General features: G+C 38.4%; 2 protein-coding genes across 3 annotated transcripts in view; one reads left to right on the top strand and one right to left on the bottom strand.

Annotated features, from left to right (window-relative positions):
- gfra1b (gdnf family receptor alpha 1b) overlaps window positions 1-6,632 on the top strand; it is a 28,843-nt gene extending 22,211 nt beyond the window's left edge. The window contains exons 7-9 of one of the 2 annotated variants that reach the window (XM_079595362.1): window positions 1,404-1,603; window positions 4,362-4,403; window positions 5,373-6,632. In XM_079595362.1, coding sequence (XP_079451488.1) covers window positions 1,404-1,603; window positions 4,362-4,403; window positions 5,373-5,513 — 383 coding nt within the window. In that variant the 3' untranslated portion in view covers window positions 5,514-6,632. The remainder of the gene's footprint in view (window positions 1-1,403; window positions 1,604-4,361; window positions 4,404-5,372) is intronic. The other variant, XM_079595361.1, reaches the window with a different exon arrangement.
- An 8,187-nt stretch (window positions 6,633-14,819) lies between these two features.
- The window catches only part of atrnl1b (attractin-like 1b), an 86,993-nt gene continuing 80,373 nt past the window's right edge, over window positions 14,820-21,439 (bottom strand). The window contains exons 28-29 of the mRNA XM_079595268.1: window positions 20,313-20,427; window positions 14,820-16,991 (exon numbers count right to left, since the gene is read on the bottom strand). Of these exons, the coding sequence (XP_079451394.1) occupies window positions 16,867-16,991; window positions 20,313-20,427 (240 nt within the window). The 3' untranslated portion in view covers window positions 14,820-16,866. The remainder of the gene's footprint in view (window positions 16,992-20,312; window positions 20,428-21,439) is intronic.

Here is a 21,439-nt window from a genome sequence, read left to right as displayed (position 1 = left end):
TGTCAACAGTGTGCCTTGGCTCTGACCCAAGATCTCCCAAGGGTCATATTATACAATCTGACAACATCTAAAAAATCTGTCCTTTAAATCTCTATAATATCTCAGTTATGCTTTGAATACACATTCATTCTTATGAGAGCAATGCAATCTTAAAGTGATGGTTCCAAACCTGTACAAATTTCTTTCTTCTGCTGAACACAAAAGAAGATATTTTGAAGAACGTCGATAACCAAACATTTAATGGGCCCCATTGACTTCCATAGTATTTTTTTATGTTCAAATGTTTGGTTTCAGACATTCTTCAAAATATCTTCTTTTGTGTTCAGCAGAAGAAAGAAATTCATACAGGTTTGGGACAACTTGAGGGTGAGTAAATGATAACAGAATTTTCATTTTTGGGTGAACTATCCCTTTAAGGAGCAATAATACAGTAATGGAGAATGTAGAATGGGGCTTTATGAATCCTTAACCCTTAAGACACAGAGTCAGCTTGCAAGCCTTAAGAGAAACTCAACACTCGCTCAATAATAAGGCTAGCTCTTCTCTGTTAATAGATGGTACTTAATACACAAGCAGCCTTTTCTTTATCTGAGTACTCATCAATAATCTCCCACTTGCCCTTTAGCCCGCTGTGGCGTGAGGTAAATAACAGACTCTGAAGTCAAAAGTGCTCTTGAGAATAAAGTCATTTAAAAAAGACAGTTGAGTCATAATGGCCTCCCTCATTTTATCACTGGAAAGGTCCCAGAAACTTCAGAGTAAGTGGAGGTCTTACTGCACTTCCACACGGAGGCTAAGTGCCTCTTTATCAGGATTCATCTGCCACAGTGTTAAGGAATTAAGAAAGAAGCTCTTATTTCAAAAATGTTGCAGATAGCGGCGTGTCGGTGTCAACTCTATTTTAAACAGGGTGAGAATGACTATTGGAAATTCAGTTTCTGAACAGTGTTGTTATTAACATCAACTATTAAAAGTAATAAAGCTGATATAAAATAAAACATATTAGATGAAGAACTTCAAATACAACTTATTTTAGTTCACATTTCTAGTACTTCTAGTAATACTTTTTTCTGATTATTTATTTTATTTATTTAAATCAGAATGCAATGAAATGAAATGTAATCCGATCTGTGTTGTTTTATAATAAAATTATGCATTTAGTTTTGAGGGAAAAAATATGTTGTGTATATATCAGGGACTAAATCACAATTAGTGAAAATTTATGATTATTTAGTCATTGTAACATTGCATACATTTTTTATTATTTGCAAATGTTAAATTTCCTCTTCCTGTGAGGTCTGGCTAATTCAATTCAACTTCCAACTCACTATTTGAAAAAAACAAAAAAAAACAATATACTTATATATACTAAAAGTTTTTCTCTTCATTCCTGCGTTATACAGGCAATGCCATCCAGGCGTTTGGTAATGGCACAGATGTTGGTGTGTGGCAACCCCAGCCACCCATCATGTCCACTCCACCTGACCCTTACACTCCACAGAGAGGACGGGACAGGACGTCCAACACACTGGATGACCCATCGCACACCAATGAGCTGGACAGTAATGCGGACCATCTATACAGCTTCTGTGGAAGCCTGCAGGTATTGAGAACAATCAACACACTATATTTACAGTAAAAGACACACTGACAGAAATTCACTGAAATGTACATCCTAGTTTCTGAAGGTCATCAGAAATAAAGTTGATTAGGAAAGTGCAGGGAAAATGGCTGTGTAAAATGGACACCCGATCTTTTTTTTTTTTTTTTTTTGCGATCGCCTTTTAAACCACCATATTGACTATCTCTGATGGTGAATGACAGCTGTCAGTCAGACATGTTGCCGCTGGCTCACTCAGATGGTTAAAGATGCACAGACTACATCAACTTTATAAACAGCTGGCAGCGTGTTTGGATGCTTTCAGGCTTTGCTTGGCATACGATGACTTTCATTTTTCGAGACTCGGTGAAGGTTTACTTTTGATTGATGGGTGTGGGCTGTTGCAGTGATAACACACACACATAGGGCCTCTGGGTAGAAATGAGATACATCAAACTGCCAGAGCTGTCACGTCAGAGCTAATTGGCTGGCATATTAACACGAGGAACACCCTTAAGCAGGTTATACCCACCTATACAGTCTCTCTGAGGGAAACATATCGGCACATATCATCTGTGCATCTGACTTCAAGACTGGCATGTCTCTAAAACAGTCTATGGGGCAAGTGTACTGTACAGCAACACTTTATATCAAAGTATAACCGACACTTTTAAATGCACTATTGTTCTAAGGCATTTTTGCTTTTCTCTTTCACTGAATTAAAAAAAGTCATTTATTTTCATTCAATATATATTATTCATTATTTGTATTTTAAAATATAGATATTGTTACCTACACTGAAAAAGACAATAAGTAAAATGTACTTAATTTGTCTTTGGCAAGTTTTTGCACGAATATGTTTTAAGTAAATTTCACACGCATATTTTATAAGTAAATTTCACATGGAATTAAGTAAACGCTACTTAACTAAGTTAAGTGAAAGTAACAAAGAATATAATGAATGTTTACTTGGCTAATAAAAGGTTGAGTAATATCTATTTAGTTGAAGTTTCATGTGCAATACATTTCACTCAAACAAGATAACATTGAATTAAACCACACTTTTAAAGTATATGCTTATTTAATGAATATAAAGTTATTAATACAATAGATATTGTGTGAGACTGACACCATATCTACATTTCAGAAGTTGTGTGTGTGAACGCAGAGAACTAAATACTTGGTACACAATACACAACTACGGTAACATTTGATGGATAGTTTTTGTGTTTGAATGTGTAATTTTGAGTAGAAAATGAACTCCAAATGACACAAAATGGCAAGTTACTAATTCGAACAACAAAAGCAATGATAAAACAGTGTAAATACAGCTGGAAAACAGTGAAAAATCAACCTCATTAATTATTCAAGTCTCAGTGCATGATGGGAACACCAGTATCAGAAAAGTTGAGTAATTTTACAAAATTTTATAACGTTGATATTTACGCTTTCATTTCTACATGATTGAATTGAGTACTAATATAGAATTTATTTAGTTTTTAAATTCTTGCCTGAACTCACTTTTTCATGTAAATTACATTGTTTTTTTCTGTAGTATTTACTTCACCACAAAATAATTTTTATCAGTGAATAGCTAAAAAAAAAAAAAAAGACAAAGATAATATTCAACACTAAAATAAGGAGAAAAAAAAACACAAAATGCACTCTGTTAAAAATAATAATAATAATTGTATTATTTAATAATAATATTATTAGACTAAAAACTTTAAAATGTCACGGTGCATCGTCAGAAATACTGCATTCATCTGGGCTTTTTTCAAAGTTAATATTTAATTTTTAGGAAGTTATTAAGCATGGTTGTATGTTTTTCATTGGGTTTAAAGAACTTATAACTGAAGCTCCACCTAAAATCTTATCAAACTGAATGTTTTGAATGCTGAATGCTGTCAAAATACAAGCTTCATATTTGATCCCTCTGATAAACCCCCTTTTTTCACTTATTTTCTTTCATACTACAGATGCAGAAGCTTAACTGATATTTAATTTGGATTTTTTTTTTTTTTTGCAGTTTATAATAGAGTCCAAATACAGAACACCAGATACACTCCAGCAGATATAGCTCAACAATTCATCATATTGGAGTAATAACAATATCATGATTTATTAGTAGACAAAGTTTCTTTTGTCAGATAGACTTCCAGGAAGGCTATTAATCATTCTATCCCACAATGCTTTTCGCAAGAATTAGCTCCATTCTCTCTCCATTGTGCGGCACCTTTATTATATTCCAGATTCTCTGGAGAATCACTTCATCGTTCCAACAAACCAACCTAAGTGTGTGTGTATGTGTGTGGATGTGGGAAACTGGATAGCAGAGCAGAGTCTCATGTTACTGAATATTAAAATATATTGGTGTGTCACATATTAATGCAGACACACTGCCCTCCTGCACACAATGAAACACACACACACACAGCACATTGATTGGAAAGACGCGGGGCCTTAGAGAGTGCTCTTTGGCTACAGCGCTGTATACGCGTGGTGTTTGTGTGTGGGCTGCAGGGCTCATTATCATAACATTACATCTCACTCAGAGGCCAATACCGTATGACCTCTATTTGCCGTAGTGAATCAGTGCTTTATTGAAGCTGTGCTTGACTTAGATCGCGCCGGACTCAGTTTAAAGGGTTACTGGATGGAAATGCTTCATGGTTTATAACACAAAACCTTGAAGAGCTTCTTGCAAGTAATTGACTTTCAGCCCGTATTTCAGCTGGCCTCTTTCTCTCTTTCTTTATAGGCTCAGAAACTGAAAAGTAATGCTACTCTGGATGTTTGCGTGGTAAGAACTACATTTCTACTCACATAGGATTGTCCAATTAGTTGGGGCCTTTTCACACGATGCATTCTGGGCATTTTTTGTTTATGTAATCATGCACTAAGTGGACGTCATTGCAAATGCAATCATAAATATTGCGTTCCGTGAGCATTGTTTATAATGCATATCAAGCTGTTTTAGAATGCAAGACATGCTTTGTGTGAACAGACCTTATGATTCCATTCCATATAGAGGTATACCAAGATATGAAAGCCAGTTTCCACCTCAGAATAAAACAGCTAATTATTAAACAACTTTTACATTGAAAGATATGTTAAGTCCCAAATTATGAGAAATACAGTCACAATTACAAGCTATTCAACAATATTTGATTTGACTGCATCAACACTTTTGGGCGACAACTGAACTAAGCTGGATGATGGCATCAATGTTTTCTGCAGAACTGCTTTATCAAATAAACTAATTTAATAAATGATGATCCGTACAACAGAACTGAATCAATACTGAACTTCAGCTGAACAATGACACTATTTTCTTTAGAGCTGCTGTTCATCTTAGAAAATGAACTGTTTGCATAATTTACCTGAAACAATCTGTATTTTATAAAGCTCTATTTAAATAAAGGTTACTTAATTGCAACTTTGTATCAAGTCAAGTTAAGTCCTTATGAGACAATTTAGTTGATTTTATATCTTGTTATTGTGACTATTATTCGTAATTGCGACTTTCTTACGTACCTGTGACCTGCAGTTGTAAGATAATCGCAATAATCACAAATAAAGTCTGAATTGTGAGATATAAAGTGGTGATTTTAAGAATTAAAGAGATGTGTGTCCTTTTCCTCATATTATAACTTTATTTTTTACTCGGGCTTAAATGGGCTTCCATGCTATGCACGTTATGAAAAAACCTGCGAACTGCTTCAACAAGAACAGAATGGCTAACAATATGAAAACATGACTTTCTCCGCAGGATCCGCAGCTGAATGACCCCAGTAGGTTTAATGCAATCTCTCGGAGCTCAACTAGTGCTGCCTGCCTGATGGACTGGACTGTTCTCTTGCTGTCTCTGGTCTCAATTCTTGGGCATCTCACAGCCTCACAGACATTATAGCCGCTCGCCGATCAGACCCGACGGACTGCTGCTGCCGCCGCCTCTGTACCATACAAAAATGTTGTATTTTGAGTTTGTTTTTCCGCAAGTGGTTCTTCTGTGCGCGGTGTGGTGTTTCGCTGTGATGAAACTATTCTTGATCCACCTGCTTTTCTTCATCACTTATCGGAGATAACGGACAAAACACGGACATACTGTATTTGCGCATCAGTGGAAGGTAATCTAGGATTACTTCTGTTGCGAAGACTTTCTGCAAACAGGTGTCGCCCAAACTCTGCGATTTTTTTGACCATCACAGCAAGACCTGGTTGAAAATACAAAGATGCATGGAGATGCCAGAACCACTTCTGACAATTAAAGATTGATGAAGCTTCTGCATAGGGTGCTGCAGTTGATCATGTATTTTCTCTGAGCGGATGCCACAGGAAAGCCTGCAGACTCCAACTAATACTCGGAACAGTGTCAAGCAATGCACAGTATTTTTGAAGGCTTATCAGCAAAACCTGCTGCTCCTGTCCCTTGTTAGGACCTACAAACTCCATTTTCCCTAAAAAAGTGGCAGTGCCCCAGCTTAGATGATACGGTATGGGAAACGAAAATCAGGAAAGATACGACACTTTATCACGTCAAAACACAGGCAGTTTTTTTTATTTTTTTTAGTTTCTGGATCTATTTTAGTTACCTTCCTCTCCAGTTAAACACACTGCAAGGATGAGAGCTTAGCACCATTTGGGGATTTGCCATTATCCTGGATATTTACTTGTAAATACCATCTTTGTTTACAATTTCCACATTCTGCTTCTCAAAGTTGATTTCTAATCTAGCTATTGTATCACCTCTGTTGTGTGAAATATGACTGAAGTTTTAGTGATGAAATTCTGAAGTAATTACGAGGGTTGATACCACAGTCCAGTATATGTCAAATGTGCCGTATGTACATTCAGTGAGAACGGTTTCTTTCGCTCATCTAAAAGAAGTGCTTTCCAAGTATCATTTCTGCATTGTTGTTGTACTGGTTAGCTGTAAAAAGAATATATATATAAACGTATATAGATCAGGGCTGTAAGACATCCAAGAGCAAAGAGAAACTTACATTAAACAAACTAAAGATGGCCTTTTAACTTCTGTCTTATTTTTATTTTTTAAGTTCGATGCACGATAAAATGTGTGAACTAGAACAGGTTTTCAATAGTGTAAATACTAACACACACACACACACTCACACGCACGCACGCACACACACTATTGTTCAAAAGTTTTAATGAAATTAATACTTTTATTCAGCAAGGGTGCATTAAATTGATCAAAAGTGAAAGTAAATAGTGTTAAAAAAATATTTCTACTTCATATCAATGATGCACTGAAGACTGCAGTAATGGCTGCTGAAAGTTCAGCTTTGCCATAAAAAACTATATTTCAAAATATATGACAACAGAAAATTATATTTTTAATTTGAATATTTCACAATATAGCTGTTTTTACTGTATTTTGGATCAAATAAATGTAGCTTTGGTGTGTACAACAAGTGTACCTATATACACAGTGAAAACTTAATAGAGTAAATATTTTACTCTTATGGTTTTTAATATTTTTAGGAAGAGGAATCATCTTAGGGGATTCATCATATTCGGAGGGTTGTGGCATCAAAAAAAAGTGTTAAAACCCCTGAGTTTGAAAGTATTCAACACTGAAGTGTGCGCCTGGCAGACTGTGCCATTAAGTACTAAACACAACATGCTGTCAGTGTCAGTAAATGTGTAAAGACTATAATCGAAACCCTCTTGGATTCTCATTACCAAAATAGAACATAAACTGAATGTCTGCTTCTATGGATTAGCCCCATTCGATTCACTGTGCCAGTGTGTCTTTCACATGCCAAAATAGTCATACGTTTTACACTTAGCAACATTAAACTCGACACATGAACAGAAAGCCATAAAAAGCTCTCGTGGTTTAGTGAAATGCTGTCAGTTTGACTGATGACTCAAAAGTCACTAACCATAGCGGTCCTTAAATAATTGACAAAAAGCAGCAAAACAGAACATGGGTTAGTGGCATCAAATACATTTTATATTAACGATACTTTTGCAGTAATTTTATCTAATGTTAATGTCTATATATACAAACACATTTTGTACAATTCAAGTTGCAAGGTAACACATTAAAGTGACCCCATTGTGCTTTTTCACATATAATACCTAGTGTGTAATGGCTCTTTATGAATGTGAATGTAAACGTTTCAAAGACCAAAGTGCACAACAAATGGAGTTATTGTCTCCCAAAACAACGCACTGATTTTGAACTGCCTGAAATAAGTTGTCAGTAATTCCAGTCTTACTTCCATCATTTGTATTACTTTTGCACAATACCAGACTGGTCTTTTTATTGGCTGCCTACAAACATTGTCTATTTGAACCCGCCCTCAAACACTGCAGTTGTAGCTGAGGCCAGGAAGTGTTGTCAACATGTCAAGAAGACACTGTTTTATGTGCTGTGAAAACAAACCCACTTTGCACACTCTTGCAAAGGATGAGGAGTGCGACTCGAATTGATACGGAAAACAACGCCATCGTTACTCTTCATATCACTGTGTATACAAGCGCTGAGGAAGCCTCACGAGCTGAAATTTTGTTTTAGACACGCACTGTAAGAGGTCGACCAATCAAAACAGACTGGGCCGTCTGACCAATCAGAGAAGAGCAAGCTCTCAGAAAGGAGGGGTTTAAAGCAACCAAATCCTTTATCGAGACACAGGGAAAAGAGGTGATGCCTCTTTATGCCTGAGTATAATAAAATTAAAGTGTGTTTTTTTTTACCTTGCATATAAACCTATTGTAGAAGAACCTCAAAAACCTTTAAAATAGCATAATAGGGGCACTTTAATGTATTAGGAAACAAACACAAAATGACAATGAGGTTTCACTTTATTTTGATAGTCAACTTCAGACATTTTACTAACTACAAGAAACTTTGCAACTACGTCAGCTAACTCTCATTCATTTGCAACAACGTGTCAACTAATGCTAATAAGAGTATTAGTAGACTGTTAATAGTAGACGGTTAGTAAAATATGTTGACATGAACATGCAAAGTTACTCAGAGTCAGAATAATGTCTGTTGGGGGACAATCGCAGATATTAATCAGAGAGTCTTCTATTACTCTAATGACAGGTAGCTGACATAAAACTGCATTTATAGTTAGTAGAATGTCTAATGTGGACAATCAAAATAAAGTGTTACCGAAATTTGAATTAAGTGAATTAACTAATAGAAGAGGTGCAGAAGTCAGTGCAGTTACCTGACTGTTCTTGGCCATCTTATCAGGCTGGATTAACTTTCACTCCTAGCAGGCAGGATTAAGCGATAATGGGGACATGATTGTCAGTCTGATCACATCAGTCCACCCTCTCCCCGGGACAATAACACACAAGGACGCAACCCAGTACACCTAGCACTCACTCAACATGCTGTACCAGGACGTGGTGTTTCTTAACACCAGACACCGCTTCAGACATGATGATTGAACATGTGTCCAAAAGATTGGTCGAGGATTTATTAGCGGTGTCACATTGGGAAAAAAGTGAATTTCTAAGAAATATGCATGGTAGGAAACAAGGAACGCTGAGAGGCAAGATTTAATAATCACTCAAGCGGAGCGTCAGTGGCTGTGGAGTCTGTTTGAAAGAAAGGGATCAGAGCGCGCCATTGTAATTGCGGAGTATCGCAGATTTGCATCAAGGACAATATGAGCTGTGAAGAAAGAATGAAAAGCAAATATCACGGTATCAAATAAATGAATTTTATGAGCTGGGTGTCTGGCCTGTTTCAGATAATTTTGGAATAAGAAAGCCAGGCTGATTAAAAAATACCTTAGAATAGGTCCTTTGTGCACAACAAGCACAGCCACACGCTAACCTCAGTGAAAGAGTAAAATAATTGTGTTACTCAAATAAAAGAGAGGCACAGAAGATATGGAACAATGTAATCAGTGTGTACTGTCCGCTGTCAGAGAGGAACTCGTATCTAATTACCTCCCCCTTGACCTTGGGGCCTGCAACGTCGCTCTTTTTTTTTCCCTGAGAACATCATTTGAAAAACTCTTTTGCCATTGCAGGCCCACTTCTAAGCTTATGTCTAGACATTTCTTTTATTTGTGGTCAATTTCAGGGATTCATGGGCTGTTTGTTATTGATTTCCTTTGAAGCTACAGAAGGGCACAGTAATACAGTAGGTTAGTGATTTGACTCATTGATAAACATCAAAAAGATGCGAGACCATAAAGTTCTGCACACTAAACCTAGAATACAAGAGTTTGAAGAGTGAATTCATTGCATTTCATGTTGTTTGCTAAGATGTGCAGCTCGTCCCTTTCGATCTTTGAACTTTGACCTTTAGAATGAGAATTATAGTCTAATGTCTGTGGTTACTGTGGTCTTGTTTCATATGTGAAGGCGTAAAGGTGAAAGGGCAGACCTATGCCCAGCATGGAGTCGACATGCTGTACATTACTATTATGCATGGGCCATTTCATAGCTTGAAAGCAAAGGGAAGACGGAAGCGGGCAGAGAGACACTGAGATGGGACAGGGACATGACTCATAGGACAGCTGAGGGGAAGCCGAAGATAGGAGGCTCTTTGTTATTACCCAAGGCAATTAGGCATAATGTCTGGTTTCTGCAGTCTTCAGTGCCATGTGGCTGCTTTCTTTAAAGGGGTCTTGAATCTAGAAAGACAAGCATCAGCTTTGTGACCAGATGAGCTCTGTCTGTGCAATTTGCAATCAAGCAGAAACAAAATTACCCGACATCAGAAGGGAAATAATGCCATAGGGTGACAATTCAGAGGGAGTATTCACGTCTTCTGCAGGGTCAGCGGGATTTCAGACATGCAATTCCATAAAGGGTTTGTGCCTGCTGATTAATTCAAAAAGTTCAAATAAAAAGGCCTTGAAAATAGCCACAGGAAAACAAGATGGAACAAAAGACTGCAATAAGCCATGCACACATCACATGCCATCCTGCACAGAAGATGTTCTCCTGAAAGAGAGAGAATCCAAGGGAAACACGGATTAAATACATACATATTTCACTTGTGAGAAAACGCTGGGTGCGTCTCGATCAGCTCCCTAGGTCAGTAGTCAGGGCACTGATTAAGTCGGCGGCCATTCTCTCCCTAAATGTCCCATAATGCACCGTGAAAACCAGGGAGCATCACTGCTCACTATGTTCCCTTAATGGAAATTCTGAAACACAAAACATAAATTGCGCAAGCTCACCACACAATGACACACGATAGATGTTTTTGAATAAAAACAAACTGTTATTTAATTATATTTCAGCATAAACATATATCGTAAGACAGGTACTGAACATAATCTAGCTAACATTTATAATTAATTGTTGCAGTTATATTTATTAAAGTATTTATCATAAAGTACTTTAAATAACAAAAAAAAAGTAGCAGTACTATACCAGTAGTGATGTTGTACAAGGAGGACGTTGTCATGTCACCATCAGTGTCCCACTGTGTAGTGAGCCACGGTCCTTACTATCCTTAAAAGTACCCCTAGGGAGCTGATTGAGACGCACACTAGGAGACTAAACCACACAAACTGTCAGGTTTGACCCAGAGAAAAATGCCATTTCATATGGACAGTTCTAAACCTAGAACATACATAAAGGCTTTAACGCTGCTATGGGTTCATTACAATAAACGGGAAATGAATATTAGACTTGTTACTCAGTTTATAAAAACAAGTCACATGTAGAGTAATGCACTTACCTTGGAAGTCTATGGGGCAAGACATTCCAGTTATTACATAGTCCATCTTCCTATTAGAAATGGAAATAATATTCTAGGTGATGACCACCTGACTTTACATTACCGATATAATTACTGTGGGATTTATCTCTATTTATCTTTTAGGCTACAAGTCAGAATTTCATAATTACGGTAATTCCGACATGGCGTGAACCCACCTTGTTTCCACCCAGAGGACCCACCAATTAGAGGGGTGCAGAGATGCCACATTTTTGTAGGCCAAAACCCCTGAAATGTGTTTTAGCAATTCCGGTTCCTTCATCTTGAAGTCAATGGGTTTTTGGCTAAATGCCTGAAATAAGGTCTGTGGTTAACACAAACTCAATATATTTCCACATTTTATTATACGACATAAAATACATTCGTAATACCCCCTAAAAAATATTTTACTTGTCTTGAAAAAGGCTGCTAACAAGTGGCTAAACGGGACTAAAGAGATTGTCGGAGACATTAAACGTCATCCGCCGAACAGAAAAACGTATCTACTCAATAGTCCGCTTTCACAGCCACGATTATAATTGCACACTTGCAAACACTTCTAACTCAAACTTTCAGGGATTAATGTTTTTAAACAAAGACTGAAAGAGTTGCGTTCATTTGTGAAGATTACCATGATGGACAAAAACCGGTTCCTTTGACAAAAAGCCAATAGGATTTTTCCACTGGCTTTTGGGTTAACAGAAAATAAGGTCTGAGACCAACAAAAGTTTATGATTCTTACACATTTGTTTATCAAAATCTTCACAAATGAACACAACATTTATGAATTTTAAAGCCTATACAATCGCCAGCAGTAAAGTGGTAAACTATAAACGAACTGCCACAGTCGCAAGACTTCTACGTCACCAGGCAATTCTTTCTGAAGACCTTTTTTTTTTTTTTTTGTATTTAACCAAAAAACCCATTGACTTCAGGACAAATCGAACTGGAAGTGCTAACTTGTTAATAGAGAAAAATAAAACTATTCCTTCTAACATAACGTGTCCCAGAGAAGCATTCGCCAGTGCGAGTAAAACTCTGCAGATCTCGATGTTACAGACGTCATAACATAAGGATGACTGATTTATCCATAACCATCGCTCATTCTCTCTCTCACCTCCTGTATTACCAACAGGCCGCACTCTCATTAATATCTCTTAATGTTAGTGCCAGACACCTTGATTTACACTGGGCATTTCCTGCCAACTAAAAGCAATAAAGGCACGAGGCATCTCTCATAGCACTCATCCTCTGACACACCCAGAGATATACGACCTCACCGGATACACACTCCACGACTTATACGGCTGATATTGACAGATTCATCCATACGGAAATGGCACGTCTCGCTCATTATTATTAAAGGAGGGGATCCGGTGAAAAACGGGCGGAGGGAGGAAAATTGATCGTTTGGTGATTTTACATTTCTTTTAACAGTCACCATGCAGTCATCACTTTGACATTGATTGCAGCCAATCGCAAATTTAAATGTTATCACGAGTTCAAACAGCGCTAACCAGAGACTAATGTGTGTTGGCTCGGCATTGAAGAGGTTTCCAGAAGACAGTGAGGAACTCTTTGACATGGGAAATGCAAAAACAAGCCAGGCTTATCCATCACTGCCTTCGATACATGGAATGATGTTACGGTTGTCTCCTGGAAAAACACACATACACACGGAGATCTGCAGTGAGTTATCCATTCGTCTCTCCTGAGTGTCTTTATGGGCATTAGTCAGCTGTGACAGCTCATTCCGTCTATGTCAGGCTGTGTGCATCTATACCTGAGCAGACTGAGCGACTAGCCGGGTCTGGTGACTGTCACAGCGAGGTGGACGGATAGATGGTGCGTACATATGAAACAGTACAACCTTCAGGGATCTATAATATTCATTGCACATCATGCATCAACCCTAATTTGGGTTAGAAAATGTAGTATTACAAAACCATTACAGCTCTAAATTCTAATTGGATGAACTGCATTTCAGGCCGTTCGATATAAAGCAATACAATACGTCACAAGGGGTTGTGCTTCATCTTTACAGTCATTGATTGTATACCGTAGAAAAAGAGTCCCATTAACAGTGGAAAAAATTTGGGGCTAATTATTTGGTGGTGGCAAAGGCCCATTGATAAACGACACCAATGTTCAACAGTTTAATTTATTGATGACAAACCTTTTTTTTGCCAATAATTAATAGCCTAAGCGAACATTGTTTATGGTTGCACTTTAATACAGCCAGTCCAATCAGATGTTAGAACGATTCTTTTAATATTTAAGCTGCCTATAAGGCAAGAGTGGCTGTGCTATAAGGTGTTGTTTTTGTATTACTATTTTATTTTTTTGTCATTTTTTAATATCTATATATAACTTTAAATTATTTTTATTTTGGTTTTAATTTTAGTATTTCAACAAACATAGTTATGCTAATATTTACTTATAATTTTAGTAAGTTTCATAAATTTTTCATGCTACATTTTTTATTTCAGCTTTATTTGAATTACGGATTATTATTTTGCTTTAAGGTTTAGTTAACATTAACAACACTGCTATATGTGAATATACAGTATACAAGTATTGCAATATTGCTTTTATAAAACAGTTAACATCTCTCTTTAATATATAAATATAACAATTATATCAAAATGTTATATTAATAAGCATGTATTAATATAACTCTAAAGACTAAGAAAGCACTGAGAAAAGCACTATATAAATGTAATAAATTATTATTATCATTAAAGTAAATAGTCCCTAAAATAACAGAATATTGCTGCTACTATATCGCGGATCTTAGCGAAGCTGTAATTTAATTATTTTATTTTGACCGATCTCTCTTTGATTGTTATGTTGCTCGGCAATAACAAATAACGTACAGTTAGTTTAATAAACTACTTGGTGGGTGAACTGTATCAAATGAACATTGGTGTCTTTGACATATTACTACCACTGCCACTGTATAAAAGCAAAAGCACTCAAAACATTAGCTTTTAGGCAATCCACTCCACATCGTTGCCTAACACCCCTTGACTGTGGTAAAATAATGGGCCACTATAACCATATTACAGAACAGAGATATTTGCTTTCATGTCAGGGATAACGGGCTCAAATCAGATCAGAAAAACGTTTCAGGATAGGTAAACCATTCATAGGCATGTTTTCTTGCCTCAGCAGTTCTGAGAGTAATAGGGGCTTCTCTGAAATGGAAATAAAATGGTTCTTCAATACATTACATTGTCTTGGTAATGCCTTGGTGATCAGAAAGGAAAATACTTAATTCAAGTGTTTTGGAGGACATAAATCTACAGATAGACTAACTAGTTATACACCTGAAGGACACGAAGTAATAAATGTATTCATTTTTTGTGCATATTTTGTGCCGACAGGCACATTAACATCGGAGTACTTGCTAACAGCAATGAGCCCTTGCGAGAGCCACCAAATGATTGATTTTGTGAAAGCTGTGAAATGAGCTTTTCATATTCATAGGCGCTGGAATGATCCATGGACTTCTGAATATTCAAGTGTTTTATTTTTCCATTCATCTTTAAAATACAATGAGGATTAATGATATGCACTGAGGGATGAATGAATCTGTTTTTTTTTTCTCAGTTACAGTGAGATGATTCCTGTGTAATCAGTCTGTAGAATTCCTGCGTGACAATCTCTTACTCACTTCCACGATAAAAAATAGCTCTGAAACTAAATTCCTAAACACATCATGACCTGAAAAGTTCAAAAATGCCCAGAATAATCTAAATGAGCAGCTTCGGTTTAAATCTAGCCCTAAAAACAGACACTAATATGAATCGAGTTAGTTACATGTGTGACCAAAGAATCAAATCACAGAGGTATTACACAGGAATCAATTAGTTACAAAAACAATTCAACATTTCTTTTTTTCCACAAACATTGTAAAAGACATGATTATTTCTCATCACCGTCATGTACAGCGGGCGGCCCTAAAATACCTATTGACCTTTAATATCCTTTATTAAAACCGGCAAAAAATACAAACAAAAACATTGAAGTACTGTAGCTACATGAAGAGAAAAAGAGCAATTCACATTAGATTCACATATTCAAGTCCATCTAAAGCAAACAAGTGAGGAGTAGGTTGCTGTACACCTTTTGCTGTTGCCACAGAGAGGAAAACACATCTCCTGTTTTACCCACGGAGGGCTCAGACTCAGTCCTAGTGGTGGGTTAATCAGATTCAGAAGATCCAGTTGTGTGGGGAATAGAAACCTGTTTTGAGAAAGCCCATTGTTTGAGGACACAGTACTTGAGTGTATGAACAGTCTAAATCCACTCTCACGTGCTGGTCTCCTCAAAACGTTCTCCCTCGGTTGACATTCACAATATGTGAAACTTAAGTATACAAAAGTTCATTATAAAGAGATGAAGCGTTACTGCAAAGTAATGAGTCACAGCTCATTTAAACCTGTACCGTTGCAAAACGACAATAAAAATAAAGAAGATAATCGGCTTTTCTAGGGTTCCCTAGCATTTCCTTAACAATACTATACACCCGTTGCAATGCGGCCTTTCTGGCGTAAATTCTCCCGGTTTGTCAGGTCAGCGAGGCGCGATTTCACCCCTCACCTAAAGACCGACTTCTCTCTGTGATTTACAAATGACACTTGGTTTCTCCCAAACCAGCTGGCTCCTCTATATTATGGAGCGTTACACTGCAGCTAACGGTCAGCAATATTTCAAGACACGAAGACGCGCTTCATGTGACACACAACCCACAAACTGTTTTCAAGCATAGTGTGAATGGTCCATGCAGAGTCTTCACAAGAAGAGCATAAGTATGAAATGTGTGAAACCTATCTATCTATCTAAAGACGGATTTGATCCATTCCTAACATGAGTTTACCAAGCATGAGGCTACCAGCAGCAGAACGTCATTAGCTTACACAACAGATAGCTTCCACGCCATGGCAAACATTTCTATAGTCCATCTCTTAAACAAAAAAGTCAAAATAGCTAAAAATTGAGCAAAAACGTAAGTCTAGTTTGCGAGCATACAAAGAGGTGAGCTGTTCGACCCGTACACGAATTCGGCGACCGTCCCTAGACTACTAGAACGCTGCTTCTGACTTAACAAGACACTCTGGTCCAAATGTACAAACCATGCTAGAGGCACATCTGTGCTTGGTGTGAAGCAGATGGGAGACTATTGGAGAGGCCCTCAACATTCAGAAGGCCTTGAGAAGACCAAAATGACTAAGGGAAAGGACTCAATGGCACCCAGAGTTGGGTGAATCAAGAAGCCACCTGTTGATTGGATTCGGATGGAGTCGAACTGGTAAAGTGATTCTTGAGTTGGAGCAGGTGGTGATGGCAAGGTCATTCGAGACGGACGAGATCTATTGACGATGTTCAATTGACGCGGAGAGATGAGGTGTATGTGGAGTGGAAATTGAGGGCGCCTCTGTCACCTAAATAATCCCCTCACATGGGGCCGCTCTAGGCCGCCGTCTGCCTGAAGCAGCACAAGAGAGGAGGTCGCTCTGGTAAAGGACAGCCCACCGAGGCCGCAGACGATTCAAACACAGGTGCCCTGGTGAGCGGGAGGCAGAGCTTTGCGGTTCTTCAAGCCTTGGCTTTTCTCTTTGAAGTCCATGGGCTTCTGCTGGGACGTGTCGATAAGAGCGCTGGCGATGGCTATACCTGCAGACAACACACAACAAAGCAAGCCGAGGGTCAGAGAGGAGAAGCACATACTCACCGAGAGGTTTCAAAAGCAAAAAAAGGTTCATTTACATGTCAAAGCAAAGTTATTTAAAAAAGGGACAATGGTAACTTGAAGCTATCTCTTTCAAAAGAACAAATATCAGCTCGTTCATTTTAAAAGACGGGTTCCTGACTGTTCATGCATAAAGAAACATTTCCACTCATGCCTCGGAAGACTCAGAAGCCACTCCTTGTTCAATGTCAAGGTCATCGGTTTCAAGCAGCATACGTTTCTCATATTCTGTGACCACTTTTCTCTCATTCTAGTACGGGGGTTTGAAGTGAACCCGACTCGCAGCACCCCTACGTTTTGTGCCAAGATTCCGTCACGGACTGCTGTGGTCAAAACCATGGCTGCAACCCCAAAGCCATTTTTCAAAGCAGCATCTCACAAATCATCCTACAAACACAACGGCCACTTCTGTGCTAGTCTGGCACTGCTCCCTCCCTGCTATTGAAGCAATACAATTATCGGAGGGGAACAATTCATTACTTCAGACAGGCCAGGGCAAAAGGAATTGAATTCAGCACATTGGTGAAAAGCCGGAGCTTCAAGCGTTCAGGCGAAGACGATTTACATCCAAGAACAACCTGAGCCTCAGACAGTTACACACTGCCCTACATCGATTTAGTACCCATAACACCTGGCCTGCAGGGAGGAATGTGAAAACTACATGTCTGTCAACAGAACAGTCCTTGGGATTGAAGAGCGCAGTGTACGCCTACTGCCCTAGTGCTTTTAGAGCTGGATATGCATGAACTTACTACTTATTCAGTTAGAAAAGGACTGGACATGAGCCAGTAATGGTGGGTCAGCAGTGTCAGATCATGAGGATTTTGGGAACTCAAAAAAAATATAATCTACAAAGAAAAATAAAGCATTTAACTGAGCTGAAGCTGAGCTGCAAAAATGGCTTGTTCAGAAATGTTTGTATTTCAGATGTTGAAAACCCAAACGTTAAGAAATGATCACACTCCCTCATAAACAGTGCTTACTGGGGAATCTGAATCTTAAACAAAACAAAAAACATGTGCAGATATCTTTAAGAACATAAAGCAATCACCGCCCACATTTAATCATCAGCCATGCTTACTGGGTAATCTTACAAACTTGGTCTGGAAATGAAATGAAATCCAATACTGGACTGCACGCATATCCACATTTTGTCACATAGAAAAAATTATTCCATATTATAAAAGGCCGGACATGTATGTTTTCCCACTGAAAAAAAGGTGGTCTTATTTGATCACATAATCAACAAAAATTCAGTTGATTTTATTCAGACCTTCAGCATCAAGGAAATCTCATAGTATCTGTGAAAATAATCAATATGGTTAAAACCTGCGTCTGTCTGCTTGCTGAGTTCATTATCATGTCCAAGCGCTAGGTTGAGTGGGAGGCTGTTTTAGAGAAAAAAGGCACCATGTTTTCAGGATCATACTCGCATCACACCAGGTAGACATGCAGACAGAGCAGGGTGACAGCTGACAAAAGCAGCCTTCTCTGCTCCAAACTCCTACATCAGTCAAACACCGATTGGTCTGCTCTGTGAAGGTGATGCACCGTTTTATCCTAGCAGGAAAACACCTACACATCCACCCTGCTGTGGAACTTCCAAAAAGACAAACTAAAACAAAGCTCTTTGACGACAGAGACATCTGTGCGCAAAGCTCCTGTGCTTCTCTCCAAAAATATTCTTTGTTGATTCAGAACAGTCTCAACATTTTTTTCCCCTTCAGTCTCTCTCTCCTTTCATTTCCCTCTATCTGATGTACCTCTTTCCAAAAGTGCGCGAGACAAACTTCAACAGCCCAGCAAGCAGCCACTCTAAAGTTTTCAGTGCCATGAAATTACACGACAGATTCAACTTTCTTCAGATATCACCAAAAATACTCTGTGCATATCAGTTGTTGTTTTTATGTGCTGTTATTTGTTGCTTCTGTGCTTGTCAAACAAAAGATGAGCTATTAGAGAAGCTTTACTGAAACAAAAGTGTTTTTCTTTTTTTTCTTCATATCAGTCAAGTTCCTGGGGAGAAAGTCAAGCTTAAAGGGACAAGGTCCCATAAAAGAGCATGTTGACTGACAGGCCTGCTGAGAAGGGGAGGGGTAAAAGGTTTTTTTTTTTCTCAACCCAAACTTCTTTCTCTGTAGCTCTTAAAGCCAGACAGGGGTCTATGAGACAGACCTCAAGCTGACATGGCTTTTAAAGCACTATTGTCTAAATATGTGCGCGTGTTATACATCAGTACAAGCTCTCCGAAAAGGTGCTGCCAGTTGAAGGTGAATGACAAAGATGTGGGGAAAAAAAGACAGAAACTGGACACCATCATTATTGTATTGATTATTTTTTGTTTTACATTTGTTTGGTGTTCACGGGAACATGACAATCCTTTGTCTCAAAGTCAAGGACACTGAGAGGTACAATGCCTACTCGATTTTCTTGGTCCAATAAGCTGTAACAGACTGGTAGATCGGTTTTATTCAGGCTATAGACCGGAGACGTTCAGACTGGGGTTAGTCATAGTGGTGTAAGGGGATATTGACCGGCAGTCACAGACAAACTTACATCAGACCACCAGGGGAAACACTGGAGAAGTTCTCGGACTTCCTGCATGAAATTAATTCTCACATGGGGAATGAACCAGACTGCAACATAAGCGCGCAGTGGGCATGATAATTCGGTGTAACACATTAACGGAGAAGCTGCCTGTACCATGTCAAAGTTTTCAATTTCAGTCAAATTTTATGCTAGGGATAAAATTACCAGGAGGATAATACAAGTGCCAAAGAACATGCATGCACATTAGGGATGCACAATGCATGCGTATGATATCAGTTTTCTGCAGATATTAAAGGTCTTTTTTATCAGTATAGAATATATCAGTATAGACATTGGATATTTGAGCATGTTAATTTCCTTAATTGTGACATTTAGACTACATTGGCTGTAAGTATTGCTTATTTAAAAGTGACAATCTTCTAAAACACTAATAATGTAATACCGCTGTATCCTATTTTCATACTGTACATTATAATATTGTGATGCTTAAATTCATCTGTAGCATTCCCAAAATGGTGAATTACATTGAATTAAAGCTATACAGCTGATAAATGAATGCATTCTCTAAAAATCGAACCCATTACCTTGGGGTTGCTAGCACCATGCTCTGCAGTGTGAGCTTCAGGAAGGCTACATGTAAAACAATTACATGTAAAGTGGGGACACGTTTTAAGACACTTTTCAAAAATACTGACCTGACTGGCCGGGTGGAGGAACACCAGATGCTCCTCGTGGGAGACACAAGAGCACTGTGAGCACTGCTGCTTTACCCCCAGAACAGGGTTCCACGGCCACTGGCTTGGGCGGTCCCTGTGGAGAGATCAGAGGAGAGGAAATGTGTCATCTGTAACAAGCCGCCTCCTCAACACATCACCATCAGTCACAAATGTCACAGTGCTCTGTGTGAGATGACATTGTAGGATGTCTCTCGCACGTCGACAGAAAAAGAAAAATTCACATCGTGATCATCTCAGTAACAAAATCACCTACCCTGAAAACTCAAAGACTCAAAACAAGCCACTTTCAAAGTTCACACCATGCACGCGCACACAGAGAAAATGTGACATTTGAGGTTGTCGACTACCAACTCGGGTCGTGTAGCAGCACCCGCTCTCTGTTCCTATAAACGCTGCTCTGGATAGAAGTACGCATCAGCGAGTCTCTGATGCAGCATAGTGGAATGAGGAGGAAAGAAGCCACAGGCAAATCGCAGTGATTTTAAAATGTCATCTTTTATCTCACATTACAGATTATTCAGCTAAAATGCAGAGCATTGGTCCACTCGCATGCATATGAATGCCTTTCTAAAAAGACTTGTTGATTGTTTTATGCGTTTTAATGATAAAGGGAGTCATAAATGTCTCTGTCATTGAATAAAAATGTTTTGTGTATGGGGCATTGTCTTTTAAGATTCCCATAGCTCATTAATACACTCTCATCTCTGGCCCTCCAACACAAACTGACTCAGCTATAGAGTGGCTTTATTCACCATTTAAAGAGAGTGCCTCTTCAAGAGCTCTTCCAAGAGCGTGCTGCAAGATCACAGACTTTGGCAGCCAATGGCTCTCCACAAAATGACGCTTTAATATCTTACCCCAGTTGCCAAAATGCGTGTAAAAAAAATTTGAAAGGCACAAAAAAGGGAACAGACGCCAACTAATATTTTCTGCCAAGAACGGTCCTCATGGAGCCTATAATCGGAATTAAACGCCAGACGTCAAACCAACAAAGTTACCCTAAGGTACCTTTCTCTAAAGCAGGAATGTTTAATACAAACCTGGCTCTTTCCCACCTCAATATAATTATGACAATTATTGAAGCA

This window comes from Phoxinus phoxinus (genome assembly GCF_949152265.1).
Source record: "Phoxinus phoxinus genome assembly, chromosome: 21".
Lineage (NCBI taxonomy): Eukaryota > Metazoa > Chordata > Actinopteri > Cypriniformes > Leuciscidae > Phoxinus > Phoxinus phoxinus.
The sequence above is the reverse complement of the archived record's forward strand: the minus strand, read 5'-3'. Positions and strand labels throughout refer to the sequence as shown.